The 20420-nt window shown below is 33.5% G+C and overlaps 2 protein-coding genes across 2 annotated transcripts in view; one reads left to right on the forward strand and one right to left on the reverse strand.

Annotated features, from left to right (window-relative positions):
* Exo84 (exocyst 84) overlaps positions 1 to 17120 on the forward strand; it is a 24073-nt gene extending 6953 nt beyond the window's left edge. Inside the window, exons 2-16 of the mRNA XM_067284513.1 lie at positions 2786 to 2941; positions 4818 to 4913; positions 8838 to 8929; positions 9482 to 9624; positions 12837 to 12916; positions 13598 to 13671; positions 13735 to 13837; positions 14831 to 14953; positions 15028 to 15079; positions 15155 to 15299; positions 15371 to 15551; positions 16079 to 16212; positions 16285 to 16510; positions 16575 to 16765; positions 16834 to 17120. Of these exons, the coding sequence (XP_067140614.1) occupies positions 2786 to 2941; positions 4818 to 4913; positions 8838 to 8929; positions 9482 to 9624; positions 12837 to 12916; positions 13598 to 13671; positions 13735 to 13837; positions 14831 to 14953; positions 15028 to 15079; positions 15155 to 15299; positions 15371 to 15551; positions 16079 to 16212; positions 16285 to 16510; positions 16575 to 16765; positions 16834 to 17025 (1988 nt within the window). The 3' untranslated portion in view covers positions 17026 to 17120. The remainder of the gene's footprint in view (positions 1 to 2785; positions 2942 to 4817; positions 4914 to 8837; positions 8930 to 9481; positions 9625 to 12836; positions 12917 to 13597; positions 13672 to 13734; positions 13838 to 14830; positions 14954 to 15027; positions 15080 to 15154; positions 15300 to 15370; positions 15552 to 16078; positions 16213 to 16284; positions 16511 to 16574; positions 16766 to 16833) is intronic.
* LOC136986882 (ATP-binding cassette sub-family F member 3) overlaps positions 15972 to 20420 on the reverse strand; it is a 24860-nt gene continuing 20411 nt past the window's right edge. Inside the window, exons 11-18 of the mRNA XM_067284512.1 lie at positions 20284 to 20339; positions 20015 to 20215; positions 18333 to 18409; positions 18085 to 18259; positions 17837 to 18017; positions 17629 to 17761; positions 17351 to 17438; positions 15972 to 17285 (exon numbers count right to left, since the gene is read on the reverse strand). Coding sequence (XP_067140613.1) covers positions 17133 to 17285; positions 17351 to 17438; positions 17629 to 17761; positions 17837 to 18017; positions 18085 to 18259; positions 18333 to 18409; positions 20015 to 20215; positions 20284 to 20339 — 1064 coding nt within the window. The 3' untranslated portion in view covers positions 15972 to 17132. The remainder of the gene's footprint in view (positions 17286 to 17350; positions 17439 to 17628; positions 17762 to 17836; positions 18018 to 18084; positions 18260 to 18332; positions 18410 to 20014; positions 20216 to 20283; positions 20340 to 20420) is intronic.

The following is a 20420-nucleotide window of genomic DNA, read 5'->3' on the forward strand; positions in this document are numbered from 1 at the left end:
TCTGATGTCACTTGAAGATTTGCAAAGTTGTCTGCCACTGATCCATTGCATGTCGTTTTTTTGATGAATCGTCAGAGGATGACGTGGTATGAAGCACATCTAAGGGTAATACAGGTGAAGACACACACTAAACAGCTTCAATAGACCATGTTCAATAGACAAAATGGTATGTTGTGGCACAAAACAACATACGTCAAAATGATCCCGTCTCTTCAAAAATGATAAGGACTGATGTTGAGGTAATAAGGTAACAAAATGCTGTTCACAATGTTATGTAGATGTGAAGATGACATTCTAGCCACTATGATAACATAGTTTGACTAATTACTATACCTTTAACAGTAGGGTTGGCACTCTTCTAAAAAATCTTACTGTTAAAAGTGCAATATAAATGTGGACGTAGTTTTAACTACTTCAGCCATCTAGTCATTGATACTATAAATGCTAACTCTTTAAAGTTTGTTTGTATTGTCTCTATTATTTATCAAGCTTCTCCAAAAATTTGAAATTATACTATTTTATTTTTGTAATCTGAAAAGGAGTTTATGGAAGAATAAACAAATTTATTATGTCTTTCTAATCCGACATTTACCAGAGGTCAAGAACCACCTAGAAGACTATTTTAATTCACAGATCATATATTTATATGCATTTCAGATCAGAGTTTTTACCGACCCTTCTTTGATACAAGTGTAATCTGCGACAAAGTCGATTTCTCTCAATACTTTACTTTGCATAACTCTCAGTAAGAATCCAGGATTGTTACTTACTTTTTAGAATATCCAAAATTGATTAATTTATTTCTAATTATTAAATTTAACACAAGTTGGTAGCCTAACCTCCTACTTTCAATCTAAATTATTTAATATTTTTATAATTTATTAGTCATACTATAGCTCACTTAAAATCATTTCTTTGTTACATGTTTCAGGGACACAATCATGCTGTGCCCTGCCAGGTTTATAATAGCGTGCGCGTTAGAACTGAGAATTAGTATTAATTTAATATTCATTAAAGGAAAGATGATGTGCTCGTCAAAGGCAAGATAATTCTACAAAATTTCTTTGCAGTATTTCATTGTGTTGTAAAATGTGAATGAATTATTAATTTTACTTAGTATCATTTATTGGTATTATATGGCTTATTGTTAGTTAATGTTTTGTAAAATTTAGTAATTAATACTTGTCTGTTGCAAAAATAAGTACTTTATTTTTTCTCTTTTCTGTTTCTTTCCCATTTGGAACAGTCGTTTACATTTTAAAGACGGTGCTCAAAGTGACAACCTCCTGCATACAAATAGTGAAACAGTTGTCGACAAAACAAAACAACTGCAGCTCTCATATCTCTATGGTTATTTTTCTTGAGGTTTATCCATTTTTACAGTGGCTTCCGGTCAACAATTGCTTTCAGATGTCTCCATAAGAAGAATTCAAAGGATGTTAGATTGCGGAATCTAGAAGGCTGTTTGTATGGGCTGCAATGTCCAATCCAATGCTCAGGAAGCAACATGTCTATCTCTGATATCTGTCTAGATACGAGCAGCCTAGATCTGTCTAGATATGTTCTGTCAATAGATCACACTGCCTATATTAAACATGGAGACCCCAGTGGCTCGTTTCTATAGCACTGCATACTCAAGTTCTGATTTGATTGCCACATTAAAGCGATCCAAATACATGGGCCTGGTTCATTTTCCCTCAGTGAAGAAAGAACTCGGTACCCTTCCCGTCACTCGTCGAATCCACACATTTAATTTTTGTGATGTTTGAGTATGATCTACACGAATGGCATGGGGATTTGTGGGTACCCAATAGTGGCAATTATGTTTGTGGACTCAATCATTCAAACAAAGTTGCTTTGTCATAGAAGCATAAGTGATGATGTAATCTAGGATCATCCTGTAACAGATTTGTCAAACTTTCACAGAATTTGACCTCGAGGTCTGCACCTATTTCTTGCACAGTAACTAATACACAATGATGAAACTCGTGCCCATTTAATATTTGATAGACGGGTGATTGAGAAAGTCCAACAGCAATTCTCATTTTGTGGAGGATGCATGGGTTTGTTTAGTGCCAAAACAAGCATATTAAACTCTAATATATTACCAGTAGCTTCTCGAGAATGTCCCGATTTCTTTGCATCTTGTACCATACCCAAGTTTTTGATAGAGCTGCAAAATGATAGAATGATGTAGTTTTGGCTTATTGGGATGCCAGCCATGAAAAATGTCTGCTGTGTTCTGGCATTGTTGCCTTGTTCATAAGTTAGAATAAGCTCTACTCTTTCCCGAATGATCAAACAATTACATACATTAATAATTCCTGTACGATTACATAATTCATAATTCCTGTAAAAATTGTATGCGTGTTTGTCTCGCCTACCCTATGACAACTGGACAGCAGTAGCTGTTACTAATCGTAATTGCATTGATTTGCTTATTTGCATAAACTATTGATTCGTAACAAGTATAAAGTAGTAAGGTATGAGGTTTACGGTTATAGTAGCTGCAATAATCAGTAGAAACATGTTCAGATTTTGCTACATGCAAACAGGTGAAATAACCTGTGGTTAGCCTGTAGCAAAATCTGAACATGTAAACTAGACACTTGCCCCTGGTGCTTTGCCTATGAGCTTTTCTGTACAATTTCCTATGGCATGTTTCTTTTGGGAAACACTATATTTCCCAAAAGAATTCATGAATAGTATAAGAGTAACTAAATATTAATAAAAAAATATTATCAACTGAAATAAATAAATATATATATATTTTTTAATTATATAGATGTCAAAGAGCTTAACGAAGTATGTGAAGAAGTGGAAGATCTTTTAAGTGCTCGACAGAGAATTGTGAACGTAGCCGAAGAGACAAACGGACAACTTAAGAAAAATGTTTATAAAAATTACACACAGTTTATTGAAACGGCCAAAGAAATTTCATGTATCCTTTATTTCGACAATATCTCTGAAATTTGTTTATTGTAATTTATTACTAAATATTTTTTCTATTATACTAATTACAGCTTACTGTTTAATGTTTACTGTGAACAAATCACATAGATCAATAAAAGGCATTATATCAAGGGATGGCCAACTGTTTTTACAGGTGTGGACATGAATATTTTGGCAGGCCTCTGTCCTACTACCCCCTACATCTGGTTTAAATTAGTAGTTAAAAATAAACCAAATAGCATTAAAAGTAAACAAAGATAATAAAAACATTAAAATATGTTGTTCGGTGGACGTAAAAACAAATCTATATAAATAAAAATGTACAATCCACCTATACACACCGGGTAAAACCACCGAATCTTCTTGAAACCGCAAACTTTGAGCATACCGCACCGGTTAAAAGGTTTCAAGAAGATTCGGTAATATAAATGTAAATGTTCGTTTGTTCAAAATCTTAAATCTCCGAAAGTTCTTCACCGATTGCTTTGAAATTTTGAGACAACATTGATTTTGAATATGCGTGACGTGTTTTTATATACCTACTATTATATAGACGTCACATGAAATTCTCCCTCGTGGGGAGAGGGACATGATTAAGGCTTACCGAGAATAACTCGGCTTCTATTATACTATTTTAGATGCAAGTTTTGCATTTTTGATTGCATTTTAATAGGGTACGTCACGAGAATGAACACTAAGAAGGAATTTTTCGAAATTTTCCCCGCGGGGGAGAGGGAAAGGATCAAGGCTTATCTTAAAGAACTCAGCTTCTACTGTACTATTTTAGATGCAATTTTTTATTTTTAATTGCATTTAAGTAAGGTATCACGTGGGGATAAAGGAGCGTATTCCTTAACAATGGAAGCGTTAACAATCTTAATCTTCGCTATCGTTACTTTTTTCCCAAGCAACGCTGGGCTTATCTGCTTGTATTAAATAAGTAATAAGTTACCAATGAGCACAAAATATTTTTTTGGAGGTTTTCGAGGGTCCCAAGTTTAAATATTTGGTCCTTTTTTTATTATTTTTTTTTTACAAAATTTGATTGGTTGATAAATTACCATTTCGTATTTAGCTGTGAATAGTACGTTCGAATTAACATGATAAAAAATTTGGATGTTTTGAATTATCTTCTCGTACAGGTGGAAGTCAACAACTGTTTTCTGTTGAAAAAGATTAATTCCCGTCTACCTGATCAACAAAATTGTTCCATTCCATACCATATAAGTATTACTTTCTTAGCAAGCACAAAACATATACAGGTATTTTTTGTATAATATTATAGTTACGTTCTGAAAAATTGTTTTGCTATGGGAATCCGTGCTATATGAAACAAAGGACCAGTGCAAAACATAGGATTATGTTCCAGAAGTTACCAAAGTATACTATTCTTTTTATAGCAATTGGCAATTGAGGGATTTAGTTGAGAAATTCTGGATCATTCAGCTTACAGACCCTTTAAATGAAACCTTAGGAGACCCCAGAGGTAGGAGATTCACCCAGAATGCCGAAATCAGAGAGTTTGTCATGCAGTCGCTTTGACACCAACCAAAAAAACTTCTACTTTGCAGGCATGGCATCATTGTCAAACCAATGGGAGAAGTGTCAGCGTGTGGGAAGTAGATTATTTAGAGAAAGAAACATAAATTGGAACTATGTAATGTGTATAATTCCATCACCATTACTGAAATTCTGGACAGAAGTCAAATTGCCCCCATATATGACAATAATATAATAACATAGATTTTTTATTTTATAAAAGTGTACTAAGAAAAATAAATTATATGCAAGGAATGCAATTTGTATTTTAAATTTTTGTATATGTATTATGTTTAAATAAATATTTCCTTAATATAATCATTCAGATTTGGAAAGTGAAATGTATCAGTTGAGTCACATGCTAACAGAGCATCAGTCGGTCTTAAATTCGTTACGAGAAATATCAATTACCGGAGATAAAGGTTGGTAATTTTAATTTTATATTTCTGTTAGATATAGCAAACAACTGTCAAAGTAAGAAATTTTCTATGTAAAACAAAAACATATGAGAAAAGTTTACTTTTTCTTCATTTTCAAAATAAAATACTGGGATAATGTATATGGAGTCTTTCAAAATGAATACTTCCACTTTAAATTACTGTAATTATGTTATTATCTAAGAAGTGTGCAATGCACACCAATTGAGAGAGTAGCTGTCTTAGTTTCATCTCCCATATGCATTCAAATATCTTGTTTTCTATTACCTCTATGAGTATCATTAATGAAAATGGTGACTCCACAATAGAGGAAATTTTATGTTCTACAGTTTGCAAAGTCACTTGTCATTGCGCAACACAATAATCTGCAGGAACCGTAGAATTGTCGCCGGCGTGGGAGGAGTAACAACGAATATGCTGTAGCTAGCGTAAAGACGAATTTGATTATCATTTGAATTTGTGCTTTGTGATGTGAGGTGCACACATTGAGAAATCATAACAGGAAAATGTGAAACTTGAATGGTTTTCCAATGTTTTAACGTATGTTATAAAGTCTTCTGATAATAATTAACGTAATTACAATAATTTAAAACTGCAATATTCTTTCGGAAGATCCCGTATATACAAGTCCTCGCTTAATGTTGTCGATAGGTTCTTGGAAACCATGACGTTAAGCAAAAATGATGTGTAATGAAACCAATTTTATCACAGGCTAAATAATAATAAAAAATATAATTCAGTTAATATTATTCTAATTGAATTGTGTTTGTAACCTCCAGCATTTATTTTCCATCTCGTAGAATCAGTTTTATTGTTTATAAAGAAAATTTGACAATAGTAATTGTAAATGATTACAAATGTATTTGTATCTTTCCTTGACATTATAATGAAAAAATGTTAAACAAAATGGCATTAAGTGAGGCCTTGCCACATGTAAATTTTGCCAGCTCAATGCCGACTGCGGATCCCCCCATCAAAATAACTCGAATTTATTCCTTCTCACTCGGCGACGTATATAAGAATAAACAAAGATCAACTATTGTATATTAGAGAAATAATTAAGTTTTCTATTTTATTTGTAAAAAAATCATTAAATAATCAAAAGAACTTTTCAAATGGATAGAATAAAACAGATTTATTTTGTTTTATGTATGCCTTATGAACATTTCATTCAAATTTTGCATAAAACACTTTTGAAATATTTGTCGTAAAATACAGTATATAGTAGTAGTAAAATAATAAATAAGTAACTACGGCATTTTTAATATATTTAACATTTGTTTTCGTATGCGATCTCAAAGGAAAATATGTCAGTTTTGTTGAAAAATCTCTACGGGTATGCAAGTATGCATCTCTTAATCACAAACTGCTTATATGAAAGAGATCCCATAAGATTATAATGCAGCTGAAAAATTCATAACTGACTATACTTTTTTTATATTTAGATACAGAAATACAGTAGCAAACTTGATTTAATGTGGACCGAGAAAGTGACGAATTACTGAAAATGACAAGTTTTGTGGCATAGCGAAAATGCTCAGGGTTTAAGCCGTTGCTAGTATTTTTGCTAAAATGCTACAAGAATTTAGATTTGGCGACAACTTTCTTGGCACATTTTGCTAAAATAAGTAACATTTTCCAAGTGGTTAAAGCATAAAAAGATGTTTTTACTAGTGATGAGATGATACCAAAATTTCTGCAGATTCTGATTCTTTTGAATACCTGTACTTTCTAAAGTTTATTTTATTTAGATAAATTAACAATTTACATTATGAGCACGAGCACGATAATTATTAAGTTTAAAATAAACATCGAGCTTAAGAATGGAAAGAGATTGGGAAATCCAGAATTGATCTTTCAAAAGAAACCCGAAAATTCTTCGTTTATATATCTTATATATTCAATATGTAGATACACATACTTTTATTGTGTAGTGGAAAATAAATTTGTCATCTTATTGCAGATAAAGTTAATAATATTGCAACACTATCTGCAAAGAAATTGCATCTAACTCCCTTTTACTCAAAAAAAATGACGCCATACACCAACCAAAGCCGAATATAATCGGGTGAGAAATGGCTTTTCTTCCAGTAATTCTAAATTATTAAATTTATTAAGAGATGGTGCCTAATGTCTATCTCTAATGCCAAATTGTCTATTAAATTATTAGTATTGTAGCCATTTCTTGCCCGATTATATTCGGCTTTGGTTGGTGTATAGCTTTACGTGTATCGGGTATAGTAAAGATGTTCGATTAAGAAATGACGCCTCGTAAATGCCGTAATTCCATCGTAATTAACACTAAAAGAGGTTTGGCAAATGATACGACGAGCCGAACGAATATCATCAGCGTCACGAGTTAACCAAGTTTTGAATTCATTCACTTCAGCCAGGTTTTCCTAAATGTATAATTGCATGTATTTATTTGAGGAAATGAAGAATCAAAGGACTGATTCGTCTTAAAAAATCAATTTTTAAAGCTCAAAACGGCAGTAAATTTAGTGCGAAAAATTATTTTCACTTAGAATTGTGTGAAATGCATTCGAAAATTTAACATATTACAGCATCATTTGTGAATATGATGCTATAATGGGAAAGTCATTTTATCATTAAAAAAACACTTCTGTATAGGCTGAAAGTAATTTAGCTTCGACAACACTTTAAATACTTTTTTTCAGCTACATTTTGATTTCTATAAAAGAACATTTTCAACCCTTTTTATAGGTCTGTGTCAGGTTTAACTAAAAGGTTTAAACTATCTTCTTAAACAGTGCAAATCTTGTTGTTAAACCTGACGCAGACCCACGAAAAGAGATGAAAATGTTTGTTTAAACAAATTATTAAAGTTTTGCTGAAAAAGTATTTGAGGTGGTGTTCTAGCATTTTATTATATATTTAAGTAAACATATTAAATATTAAAAAGAATTTTATTTAATATTTTTCAGTTAAAATATAATTTGTTTATATTTTAAAGAGTTTTGCCAAAACTTAAATATTTTCTTTGACTGCCACCCCGGATTTAAAATTGCTGGCCAAACCGACCCAATACCGGCCGAGCGGCAATCTTAACGTCACCCTATCTCTTTTAAAATGGGACAGTTAGTACTGACCGAGTGCAATCTCCCATCGCTCTGACTACGCGAAAGAAAAGTCCACTTTGACAGACATTGCCCCATATATGGAGCGTTACATATTCTCTGCTTTGTAGAGACGAAAGTTTCCAATAAACGAATACTTAATTGTTAATATTGTAATTTTAAAACACGATTTCTGATGGAGTGGGATTTGTTTAAAAGACGCGCAAAAATTCACGCACTTATTAACTATGTATCAATATTGACTATTTTCTATCTGTAGTTAAATTTTAATTTAAAAAAATATTGGTTTTTATGGTGCTACTTTCAAATTAGTGACATTCACATTATGGCATTTTGCAGTGGCAATATGGAAAAAGGGTTATACTCTTTGTTAACGTGTGGAATTGATACTATTATCAAACGTTGCAGTGATACATATCTGCATTATGTATTGTTACATTAACCTTCCACATATTTTATCATTATTTAATAATCCATACATTAAAAAAATTAGTAAATTGATGCCTTTATACTACATTTCTTTTATGGTTGTATTCTGAAGAAGTTGGCATTAAAGTACTTAGATTTCTACTACTATAATTTTCTGAATTTCTAATTTAACACCTAAAAATTATGATTTCCAGTACATGTCAGTCATTTCCTAAATGTAGATAGATAAATTTATAAAGGCGAATTCACCGATAGCATGTTTACATTAACAGAAGTTAACTTTTTGGATACTATCCTCATCTCATTTTAATATTGTAAATATAAGTAACCATGCAAAGTTTATTGCCACTGACACTGTTTTTTTTCTTTTAATTTGCATTAGTTTCGGATGCCACCGAAAGGAATTCCGAAATCAAAGAAGACGACGGAAGAAAGAATCTATCAACTCTCTTAGAAAAGATTGAAGGCTGTGTGGTGAAGTATATTTTTTAGCCTTTATTATAAGTGATACACATTCTTCCTGAAAGAAAGCTACCATTTTAAATTACTTGAATTTCATTAATTATTACCCGAGAAGTATGCGACATACACCAATCGATAGAATAACCGTCCAGGTTTCGTCTCTCATCCGCATTCAAACATCTTGTTGTCCAGGAAGCACCGAAGCACAAATGAGAAGGTGTTTTACATTCTGCAGTTTGTAAAGTTGGAATAACTCATTATTGGGCAACGTGAGTAATCTGTAGGAGCCGTGGGAGGAGTGACAGTTGATATGCCGTAATGAGCATAGGAAGAATTTGAATATTTGTTGGATGTATGTTGTGACACAAAATGTTAAGAAATTGGAATGGGTAAATGGGTAAATGGAATGAAATGAGGAAACTTGTAACGTGCATTAAAACATTAAAAAACTGTCCAACATTGTCAGATTATAATTAATATAATTACAATAATTTAAAACAATAGCTTTCTTTCTGGAAGACCCTGCATTTATAAAAGTATTAATAGTTATTATTATATTTTTAGAGTATTTTGGAAGTTCAAGATCGTTACCTAATACACAGTGGCGATATAATGGAATTAAACACTTCAGATTACACGCCGATACAGCGAATTCACGCCATTCTTTTAAACGATGTTTTAGTCCTAGCAAGCTGGCTTCCCACGAGGTAAACTTTATTATTTCAATTATTTAACGTTTTAAAAATAATAAAATAAAATTGTATATTAAACATGCTTCAGATATTATATTATATTTTATTTTAATCTGTAACAAGAGAAGCTATTACAGATGAAAACATTAGTTAATTCTTGTTCTGTTGATGTAAACAAAGATTTTAATTTACAATGCTTATACCTTTTTAAATACTGAAAATGTAGCCATGTTATTAAATTTGAACTTGTGAGTTTAGAAAAAAACAGTAAATTAGAGTAAAGGTGTCTTTGTAGTTTGTTCCCAAGGGCTGCAGTCGTAGGAATTTTTGACATTTCGTTTGCATATCGAGGCCTCAAAATAAAGGTCAACTTTGCTTTAAAGTTGGTTTCGGCAGTTCCATATACATGTATTATAAACTGAATATAACTCATACAATTCTTTTTAATAATAATTTGACAGATGCATAAGATACTTTCAGTTTCATATTTTCACTTTACAGTCAATTGTGTCGGGTTTGCAGAAGTTTATCCAATGGGAGAAGACATAGGAGTGTCAGTTGGCCTGCGGTTTTCATACTGAGAGGCTGTGTACTTATTTTCTCTGTAGTAAAAAATGGACAGTACAAAGTACTATTCAAAAGGCACTAATAATGACGGATGCTTGAAATGTGAAATAAGCAGAAAGGTGAATATGAGGAAGACTGCTGTCCGTAACACAATCACAAAATAGAGATTTTTGAATTCACCAATTGAAAGAGAAGTGGATGTCTCGGGAAAACAACCCCTTGTGATAACGCCACTACCTGGAAAATTATTGTTATGAATTCTCTGATGAGTTTGTGCAGGAAAAGCAAAGCCTTTCTGCAAGGTGACGGGTGGTAAAAAATTCTTCAACAAATAAGTATAGAGTCAAAAGTGATCTCTGAAAAGGATATTTTTCTAACCAGCATACAAATTTATTAACTATTCATAACATCCAAATTTTTTCAATTCTGACATTTCGTGACTCTAAAATAAAATTTTATTAACTTTTGTTAGGTGACACGTTAGAAAAATCATACAAAATGCCATAAAATAGATAATGTGTGGCAGTTTTATTATCGTGTTCTGCATAAACGAGGGAGGACCAAAATAATTGGAATTTATTTATAAAAAATATTCTTAATAGCTACTTTGAATTTGCTATTATTTAAAACGGCGATTTTCGACTGGCGTGGCACAAAAATTTTTGAGTTATTAAATTATTTTCAAAAGAAACCCAAAAAACAATAGGTGTACGAGTTTTTCATTATTATAATAAATAAACATAACATAGTAAAATATATGCATATATAATTTTGCTTATGAATATATAACACCGAGTTATTTCATTTAAAACAAAAGGCCCACCGGTGGCCGACCGGTCTCCGTTCCCCGAACACCGGGAGTTCGGTCGTGGGTTTGCACCTTGCTCGGATGGGCTGGCCGTGCGGAGTTTTCCGGGTTTTCTCCACGTCCGTAACACCTAAGTAGGGGCCAGTTTTCCTTAAAAAGACTAAAACACATTTCTGATTTTAAAAAATTTTTATCTATAATCGTTTATTTTAGTTCAAATTATTTTAACTTAGAAATAGCAGGACATTGGCATGATAATTGCCTTTAGAAACCTGCCCAGTTTTAAATACAAATCAAGAGTTAATGGAAAATTATTAATATAAATTACTATTGTGGTAACCTGCTGCTATTTTAACGAGCGATAATACTGTTTTATTTCATTCATCTTGTTCTTATTTTAATAAGAGATGGCACTTAACACCTACCTCTAGTGACAAATTAATTTTAAAATAATTGCGATATAATCTGGTAGTCGTTGGCTTATTATGTATATGCAGTACATTGAGTTTTATAGATGTTGGTTACAAAAGATAAATAACGAACAAAAAGAAGAGGAAAACTGTAGAAAAATACAATATAATAAAATGATGTATAGTAGATTTGAAAAAAATTTTTAAATTTATAATATTTAATACCAGAACAGATGTAATTAATAAAAAGGAAATAAAAATAGAATGTACAGTACATTCGAGCTCCCAAGAATGTATGTTGGAGAAACGAAGAGAACATTACAATCCATTAAATATAATGTAGATTATGCTATAGCTAAGCATTGTAACTCCCAAGGATGCGAGATTAGTTAATATAAACAAAGAAAAATATAGATTAGAGATAAGAACACGTTGAAATTAAAAAGTAAAAATAGATGTATTAACAAAAAACGAAGGAACAACGTTACACGAAATACGGTTACCAATTTTAACACCGGGCGATGCATGTCGGCATAGATATTTGCACGCCAAAGAAGCGACAAGGACAACACCGACAGAGAATTAAAATTGAATGTCAAATGGAATTTGGAAAAGACAGGAATATGCAGTAAGGTATTAAAAAATGTTAAATTTAAAAATTAAATAATTTATATTACAATGTAAAAATGTACTTAGAAAAAGTTGTGATTTTAGATAATTGTGTAAAATTTACTGTATATTAAGAGAATATTTTGATTTGTAAAGTTAGAACAGTTTCTTTTATGTTTTAACTGATGAAGGGTAGTAATAGACCCAAAATGTATACATATTGGTGAATTTTTTAACCGAAAACTGTGGTCTGATAAGTCCTTTTAAATAGCAGCAAATTCAAAAGTAACTATTAAGAATATTCATTGTGTATTTATTTTTGTGTTCTCTGATTCAATGCACTTGTCAAACGATTAGCTAAATTCTGAATGCACACTCTCTCACAACAATGCATCTAGTAAATTGATGCAGATGGATTCATTGAATACTCACCTAGTGTGCGCGAAGCTTGTACTAGAAGTCCATCATCCAGAAGAGAATCCTGCTTGTTTTGGGTCTGCCTATGTACAATAACTTAGTTTTAATGGCAAGTCATATCACCTAAAGGCTTTCTAAGCACTCGAAACGAGTTTAAAATTAAACACCCGTTAGTAACAAAGTTTATTTAGAGTGATACGATCGTCGAGTAGTGCAGCCTGAAATGCTTTTTATACACGTGTAACGTCATGCCGTCTACTCGTGAGGACTCAACATAAGACACCGTCAATTGTACAGAATTTTCATTAAATATAATTAAACTACAGTAAAATTTTTATAATGCCAATATTTTCTTTAAATTTTCTCAGAACTCTTTACACGTATATTTATAATTATTCATTAAAATTTAATTTTAGGAGAGGACCGGTTCAGTATAAATTTCATGCCATGTACGAATTGGATAATTTAGCCGTCGTAAACGTCAAAGAAGATCCCAGTAAGATTTTCAAAAAGTTTTTCGTTTATAGTTAAAATTTTAAAATCTACTTAGTACGGTAGAAAATAATCTAATTTCATTAAAACAGAACAGTATCTAATTCTAAAGATTGTATACAGGGTGCATAGTAAAGTAGAAACCGACATACGGGTGACACACAGCACAAAGACATATAACATGTAATTCTCATTTTGTGCTTTCTGTTCACACTATTCATATATGCTGGAGGTCCTTTCGTAGTAAATCAGTCACACACTATAAGTTTGTTATTGACTTTTTTTTTCCGCATCATGTTAACTTCTGAATTTTACTGCAAGCAATCTTGTCTTTTAGCACATACTTTACTATAATAGCTAGTTATGAACACGATGCATTATCAGTTACAAAGGCGTATAAGGACGTTACTGTATATAAATGTATTCGAATTTTTATTTGATCCAACACACGTGAATATGGATTATGAGCCTTTTACAAACTTCTTTCTACCAAACATCGTTAATCTTTGCGGAGTACCAAAAATATAATTAAATTTGATTATTTAGAAAGTTTTTAGCTCCTAGGAGCATTTTTCCTTCTAATTTCTCATATTATAAATCTTATCGAGTTTCGTAAATAAATTAGAAAAATTAATTGCCTTTTAATTTACCAGTTTAATCGTATAATATTTTTATTTATTTAAAGGTTTAAAGAATGCTTTCAAGGTCTTAATGTTTCCCGACACTAGATTATTTCAGTGCGACACCGCTCAGATGAAGGTACGTGCAGCAAAAATTTTAGTATCTCTTCTTACAAAATCCTAATTATTATTTACGACGCAGAAGGAATGGTTGGCTCTGATCGAACAAACTAAAAAGAAGAAATCTTCGTCTGAAAATTTGAAACTGGATAATATTAGATCGAATAGTTTGAATCCATTTGATGGTATGTTGAATTTCATAAAAATTCATTGTAAATATGATCTAACTACTGTACCCATAAAGATACTTTTTCAAAACTCTTGGCTCCTATACTTGCTAACTTGAATCAGTGAAATAGAGCTATTTCGCCAATTCTTTAATTGCGAGGTTTTTTACTAAAGTTCCGAAACAAAATTTGAACAAAATTCTGTAGCATATGCATGCCTCATTTCACTCAAACGTTTTGTAACCGTGGACTGAGAATTAATGTGTGTAAATAACAGAAAACTTTACTACAAAAGGAATTGTGTCAAAATCCTTTTAGCCTTAGAGTTATTCGTGTTAACTTATTTTTTACAATGTTAGAAGCAAGTTAAGAATCTATTAGGGTATTTAATCATATTAATACAAAGGGATAGAAACAAATGCAAGCTGATTAGCATGTGTTTAATGTAAAGACTAGCAGACGAGCCCAGTGTTGCTCGAGCAAAAAATAACAGTGGCAAAGATTATCGTCGTCTTGTACTTATTCTAACCCTTGTACTATAGTATTTCATTTATATTTACAAAGGTTATTTCGCATAAGAGTTTATCACATCAAGTGCCCAATCTAACACTTTAAATGTGTTAGATTGGGCACTCGGTGTGATAAACCGTTACGTAAGATAACCTTTATAGTTATATAACCGATCTTGCCCGTTTTAACCGGGTGCAAGAATTAGGTCTCCTTCTTCCGAGGCTAATTAGAGAGTTTTTAGATGGGTCTAAAAATATGTTCGATTTCCTGCAAAAATTACGTCTAAAATAGTATAGTAGAAGCCGAGTTCTTCGTGGTAATCCTTAACCCTCTACCCTGCAGAGGGAAGCATGCATTCTCGTGGCGTACCCTAACTGTGTACCAAATTTCAACGTTCAATTCCTAACCGTCTGGGCTCTGTGCTACTAAAATTTTGGAATAAGAACAAGTTAGCCATTAGTTGAAATTGGAAGTCCATCAAACCCATTTTGATATTTTTAGATCGGGAAGATTTAGAAGAAACGGATCCAGAACTTCCAGAGTGGTTGCTAGAATTACCGGAAGACTTAGACGTGTGCATTGCGCAACGGGATTTCGAGGAAGCGGTTAAATTAGTTAAGAAAGGTATTTTCTATTCTGATAATGATAATCAGCCTAAACATTAGAATATTTTTCATAATTATAATTTTTTTTTTCAGCATACGGCCATTTTGCGGCATTTCCAAAAAATGTCTCTCTGAAAGAAATGAGGTGAGAAGTCAACTAAATTGGATTAATTTTTCTTTCGTGATTGTAAGAAAAAGTCTTTGATCACTTTGTTTACAGAATACGAATCGATCAAAGAAAAAAGAATTTAGTGGACATTCTCATGAAGGAGCTACACGTATCACCTGATTGTTCCTTTCAAGGTGGTCCCAGAACGGCCAGAAGAGCAGTTTCGTTATTAATAAGCTTAGGAAAATCATCTCAAGTACATTTTTTTAAAACCAAAATTTAAATTACAAGCAAAAGTATTGTGCTAAAACGATTCCATAATTTCAGGCGTGCGACTTATTTCTAAAGCACTGCACTGCAATTTTGAAACATTCCATGAAACAACAGAAAATGGACGGTGCCACGGCCCCTTACATCAGACGTCTCTGCGTTATTTTTTTCAACAACATAATAGAAGCCGGTAAAGAATTTAGTGGGGCATTTAGTAACAAGAATAGTTGTGCATCAGGTAATTTATACTTTGCTGTACTTACTAATGCTTTCTCAGTTTCCTGTGTACAGAACACTAGTCTCCAGGAGACTGTGACGGAAGATTTATGACAGCAAAGACAATATTGGATCCATTTTATTGCTGTATTTGGCAGATCCCAAATAATAGTTGGAAGTAGCCATTGTAACCTGTTTCCCATCTGAAGACTCCAATATAACTACAGTAAAGGAGTCTCAGAGAATGCGAGGAATTTGCGTTCGGTCTCCGGTACCTTCTCGGTGACAATCTACTGTCCGAAACACACTATTTAAAGTTGATACAAAGCCAAGTGGCAGCTTTGCATAAATTTACGTAACAATACATATTCAAACGTATTGTTACAACTGAAATAAGCTGATCGATTTTGGAATTTATATATATTGCTATAAGAGTGGAAAATTCTAATCACAAATTCAAATCTTTTATTCATGGTTATTATTTAATTATTTTGTCACACGTTTGTAGTAACATTAACGTTTAAAATAATAAATTCAAAATTTTTTCAGCATTTGTTATCTGGTCCGTAATCCAGTTGCAGCAATTTGTGCAAACCTTCACCCGCCACGTCTTTACTCCTCAAGTTGCGCTGTCGGCAGTTTCGGCCGAATGCATCTCTCTGATAAGAAGTCACTGTGAACAAGTATTCTTGAATTTCATTTAATTACTTTTTTCTAAATAATGAAGAAAGGTTAAGTATCCTTTTCTTTTCTAGTTAACGGAAATCGGTGTGGATCTGTCATCTCTACTAGATAATTTACTTCAATCTGACATCGAACGAATAATCAAAGAGAGCAAAGATAAATTGTTAGAAGCGATAAATGTCCGTGCAGTGGAAGACAAGTGGCGCAAGCAAAACCATCAAAATAAAGCCGGCGTTATGAAATTCGTCGACGACATGGCAGATCTCGGAATAACCAACGTCCATAATTACGTGGAAAGTAAGTATACGGATAAGTTATGGAAAAATCATTTTACAAGATTTAAAACTAATCGTTTCAACAGACGAATGTTTTGTGACGTTGACCACCAACACCACGGCATTCAGCAAAGCTTATTTAAACTTTGTCGACAATTTATTAAAAATACACGCTCCCTCCGTCTGCAACTTAATTTCCGAAGCATTGTATGTCACCTTCAGAGCCCAGCTGCAGCATATAGAAAATTCCATACGTGACTCGAGATATTCGAATGACGTAAGAACCTTTTTATACGTTAAAGATGCATCCGTCTTCCAAATTAATTGGGCTGATATTCATTTCAGATCATTCAAGTGAACATGGAATTCCTGTTGTCTACCTTACTGAATTTCTCCAAAGCTCAGTATAAGGAGAAGCTGAACAAGGACTGTCCCGGTCTGGCAAAATTGCAACACGAGCTGCCTCGCTTGTTAAATCTCATCAACAGTGCAAACGGTAAACACGTCGTGAAACAATCGAGGCACGCATACGTGTGATTGTGTCTTTTTCAAATTAAATTCCATGTTTATATATAATATATAAGTTGATTAGTTTAATTGCACATACAATAAAATTATTATTGCAAATGGAATTTTTATAATGTTTAATTTTGTGCTGCTAACTCCTGTTCCACTAGTCTCCTGTACTGTGAAAATCCACCACTTATACTGGTGACGGAACCGTTGCTGCACACCCACAGCTCTTTACAAACCAGTTCGATTAGCTGTTGGTCGTGGGAAACGAGAACTAACCCACCCTATAAGGATAAAATTTTATGATAATGAGCACTATCTTTGTGAACGTATTGAAAAATGTTAGTACCTTGTATTTATTCAGAGCGTCGCCGAGTGCTTCGACTGTTTCTACGTCTAGATGATTTGTCGGTTCGTCCAACACAAGAAAGTGAGGGCTAGTAATACAGGAAAAATTTGTTACCGTTGTGGACATTTTAAAACTGAAGCTCGTTTACTCTCTCGTACAAACCACTACGAATGAATGCTCTAAATTAGCATGCGATTGGGTGAAAATTGAGATATTCTCTTGATAGAAGGGGGCAAATCATCACTTCGTAGCAGTTTGTACGCCAGCTTTAAACTTACTTTGGTACGGACATGGCTGCAAAAGCGACGCGACTCTTCTGTCCTCCCGAGAGACTGGCCACCGACTGTAGAGCCAAGTCGCCGCTTATTCCGAATCTTCCCAGCTGACGTCTGTATTCTTCGACTGGTTTCCCTGTATTACGAAATTGGGATTTGTGTTACGTATTAGAAGTTATACGAGAAGGGTAAAGTGGCATAAAATATAAACCTGGAAATTTCTTCGCTAGGAATTCTACGGACGACAGATTCATGTCTAGTTGATCGACATGATGCTGCGTAAAATAACCAATAACTAAATTTCTGTGAGCATGTCTAATTCCTTTCGTGGGATCCAGCTCATTTGTCAATAGCTTCAGTAGTGTCGTCTTGCCCGACCCGTTATCTCCGACCTGCAAACAAGTAAGATGGTAATTAATGAACATTTTTGCTACGTTTTCTGTAATTCGATAAACTTACAATGCAAATTCTAGACTCCATATTGGCAGAAAGGTTAACATTCCCAAGAACGGGTTGACCTTCGACGTAAGAAAATGAAACGTCGTCTAACTGAAGAATGGGAGGGGAGAGCGCTTCCGGATCTGTAAATTTAAGGGTCACTTGTGCTTCCTTAGTAACTGGTTTTATTTCTGGCCTGGTAACAAAAAATTAACTTGATTCTTTTATTTTTAAATAAAAATGAGTTAAAATATTGAAGATCTACTTACAATTTTTCCAGCATTTTAATTTTGCTCTGAACTAGAGATGCCCTCTTAGCATTGTATCGAAACTTATCAATAAATACCTGTAAAGTATATACAGTATCTGTTTAAATGTCTATCGACAAATCAATTGATGCAATCGTTTCTCATATTGATAATTAAGGCTCAACAGAAAAAGTCACAAGCCATTATTCGGCCTTGCTGTTGTGACATATACCATATTGCCAAAAGTGTTTGGACACCCCAAAACTCTACCTCGTCTCATCTATATGTTCTACATAAGCAAAGGCATGGGTGCATTAAACAGTGTAGACGGTGTTCTCTCAATCGGCGAATGCGAAAAGTCAAGCTGTCGAAAAGTGGTACGACAGTCAGAGCATGTAAGTTTGGTCACCTGGTTTGAGAGATTTTCACGTGCTTTGGTCTACTGTCAAACGGGATTATCATCATGAAATGGAAACACTTGAAACCGACGGATTGGTGATACGCACGAGAACACGCCCATCCCAAACAAAATTGCCAGACATACTTTTGTGATTACAAACTATTTCTGTATGCGCTTGCTCACAGGAGGAATGAAAATGAATTCCGGCAGCAGTCTACCGGAACTAACAAGGAGAGGGCCAGACGTTCGGGTCTCCGATTTGAACAAAACTTGGCGAGCACGTAGTCCTAAACAAAATGGCTCCACTTTTCAAGCATTTCCGAAAAACGAGCCTCCGAAAACTGAGTGTTTAATTTTTAAGTCTGGAAGTTTCACTTCTCCTTGTAATGCAATAGCCAAATGGATAAAATGCCAGACACTGGAGTTACACACAAAAAAAATAAATAAATAAAATTAGAAAGATTCAAACTTAAAATAATTTTGTTACATGATGTATTATTTTACTGTACCATTAACATTAAACATGCAAAATAATAGTAATAACAAAGCTTATAAAAAGATATTTTTGCTTGTGGTTACTTACTATGTCAACACAAGCAAATAAGCTTCAGACATTACCGCAGACGAAAATAGGGTAGAATAGTCGCAGCATTTTTTTACTTGTTAATCTTATAGACAATTTCCTCTTGCACTCATGTTGTTACACTGCAAATATATGAGGACATACAAGAGTTAAATCTACAGAGACTTTGTTTTTTCCAAACAGGAAATGATGCCACGTTTTATAAGCTTAAATGTGAGGAATGATAATAGAATAATGTTACACATATAAACTAAATGCTCGAGAGGTAGGTCCTATTATTTGGATGGGGATTCGTTTGCATTTAGGGCTACATGCTCACCAAGTTTCATTCAAAATGGAGACCCGAATGTGTGGCCCTCTATTTGTAAGTGGAAAGCCTGTCAGAACAGCAGCAAGGAACACCAGATGATGTCTAAATACTCTTGGCAACATAGGACATGTACCGATACACACGAACAATATTACATATATCAAGTTAATCTGTAATCGGTATGCCGAAGTACATCAATTGCATTTCATTCAAAAGTTGACACGAAACGCGAGTCCGTTAAGGCCACGTGGTCAATCGCTAGGGACGGGGGAGTGGCGCTCTGTTCTGCGAAGAATTAAGGAGATCGGGTCGAGCTCGATTCCTTTTTTCCCCCTCGGATAAATGCAGTTTGTACGCCGGGAGTGCCTCGAGTGTATAGTAACAAGAATCGAAAACTTTAAAATGCTTACTTGAACGTGAGCTCTGTACTGCTGTTGAGCTTCATACTCTCTCTGTTGACACTTGAGTTTCTCGGTCATGGCCTTCACGAAGTTTTCATAATTACCTCTGTAGGCGTCCATGCGTTGGGAATGAAAGTGGATTATGTCGGTCGGCACCGTGTCGAGGAATTTCCGGTCGTGCGAGACAACTAATAGGGTAGTCGGCCAATTCTGAGAGAGGCCACGTTATTGTTTTAAATGTAAATTATTATTTTTGGTAAATTACCGACTTTACTTACTTGCAAATAATTTTCTAACCATATAATGGCTTTCATATCCAACATGTTTGTGGGTTCTGAAGAATAAAAATTGTAACAGATTAATCGCAAATTCGAAAATAGTTGAAATAGTTAATACCAATCCAATTATAAGGTCT

This window comes from Centruroides vittatus, unplaced genomic scaffold, assembly GCF_030686945.1.
Source record: "Centruroides vittatus isolate TY-2023 unplaced genomic scaffold, ASM3068694v2 scaffold_1209, whole genome shotgun sequence".
NCBI lineage: Eukaryota > Metazoa > Arthropoda > Arachnida > Scorpiones > Buthidae > Centruroides > Centruroides vittatus.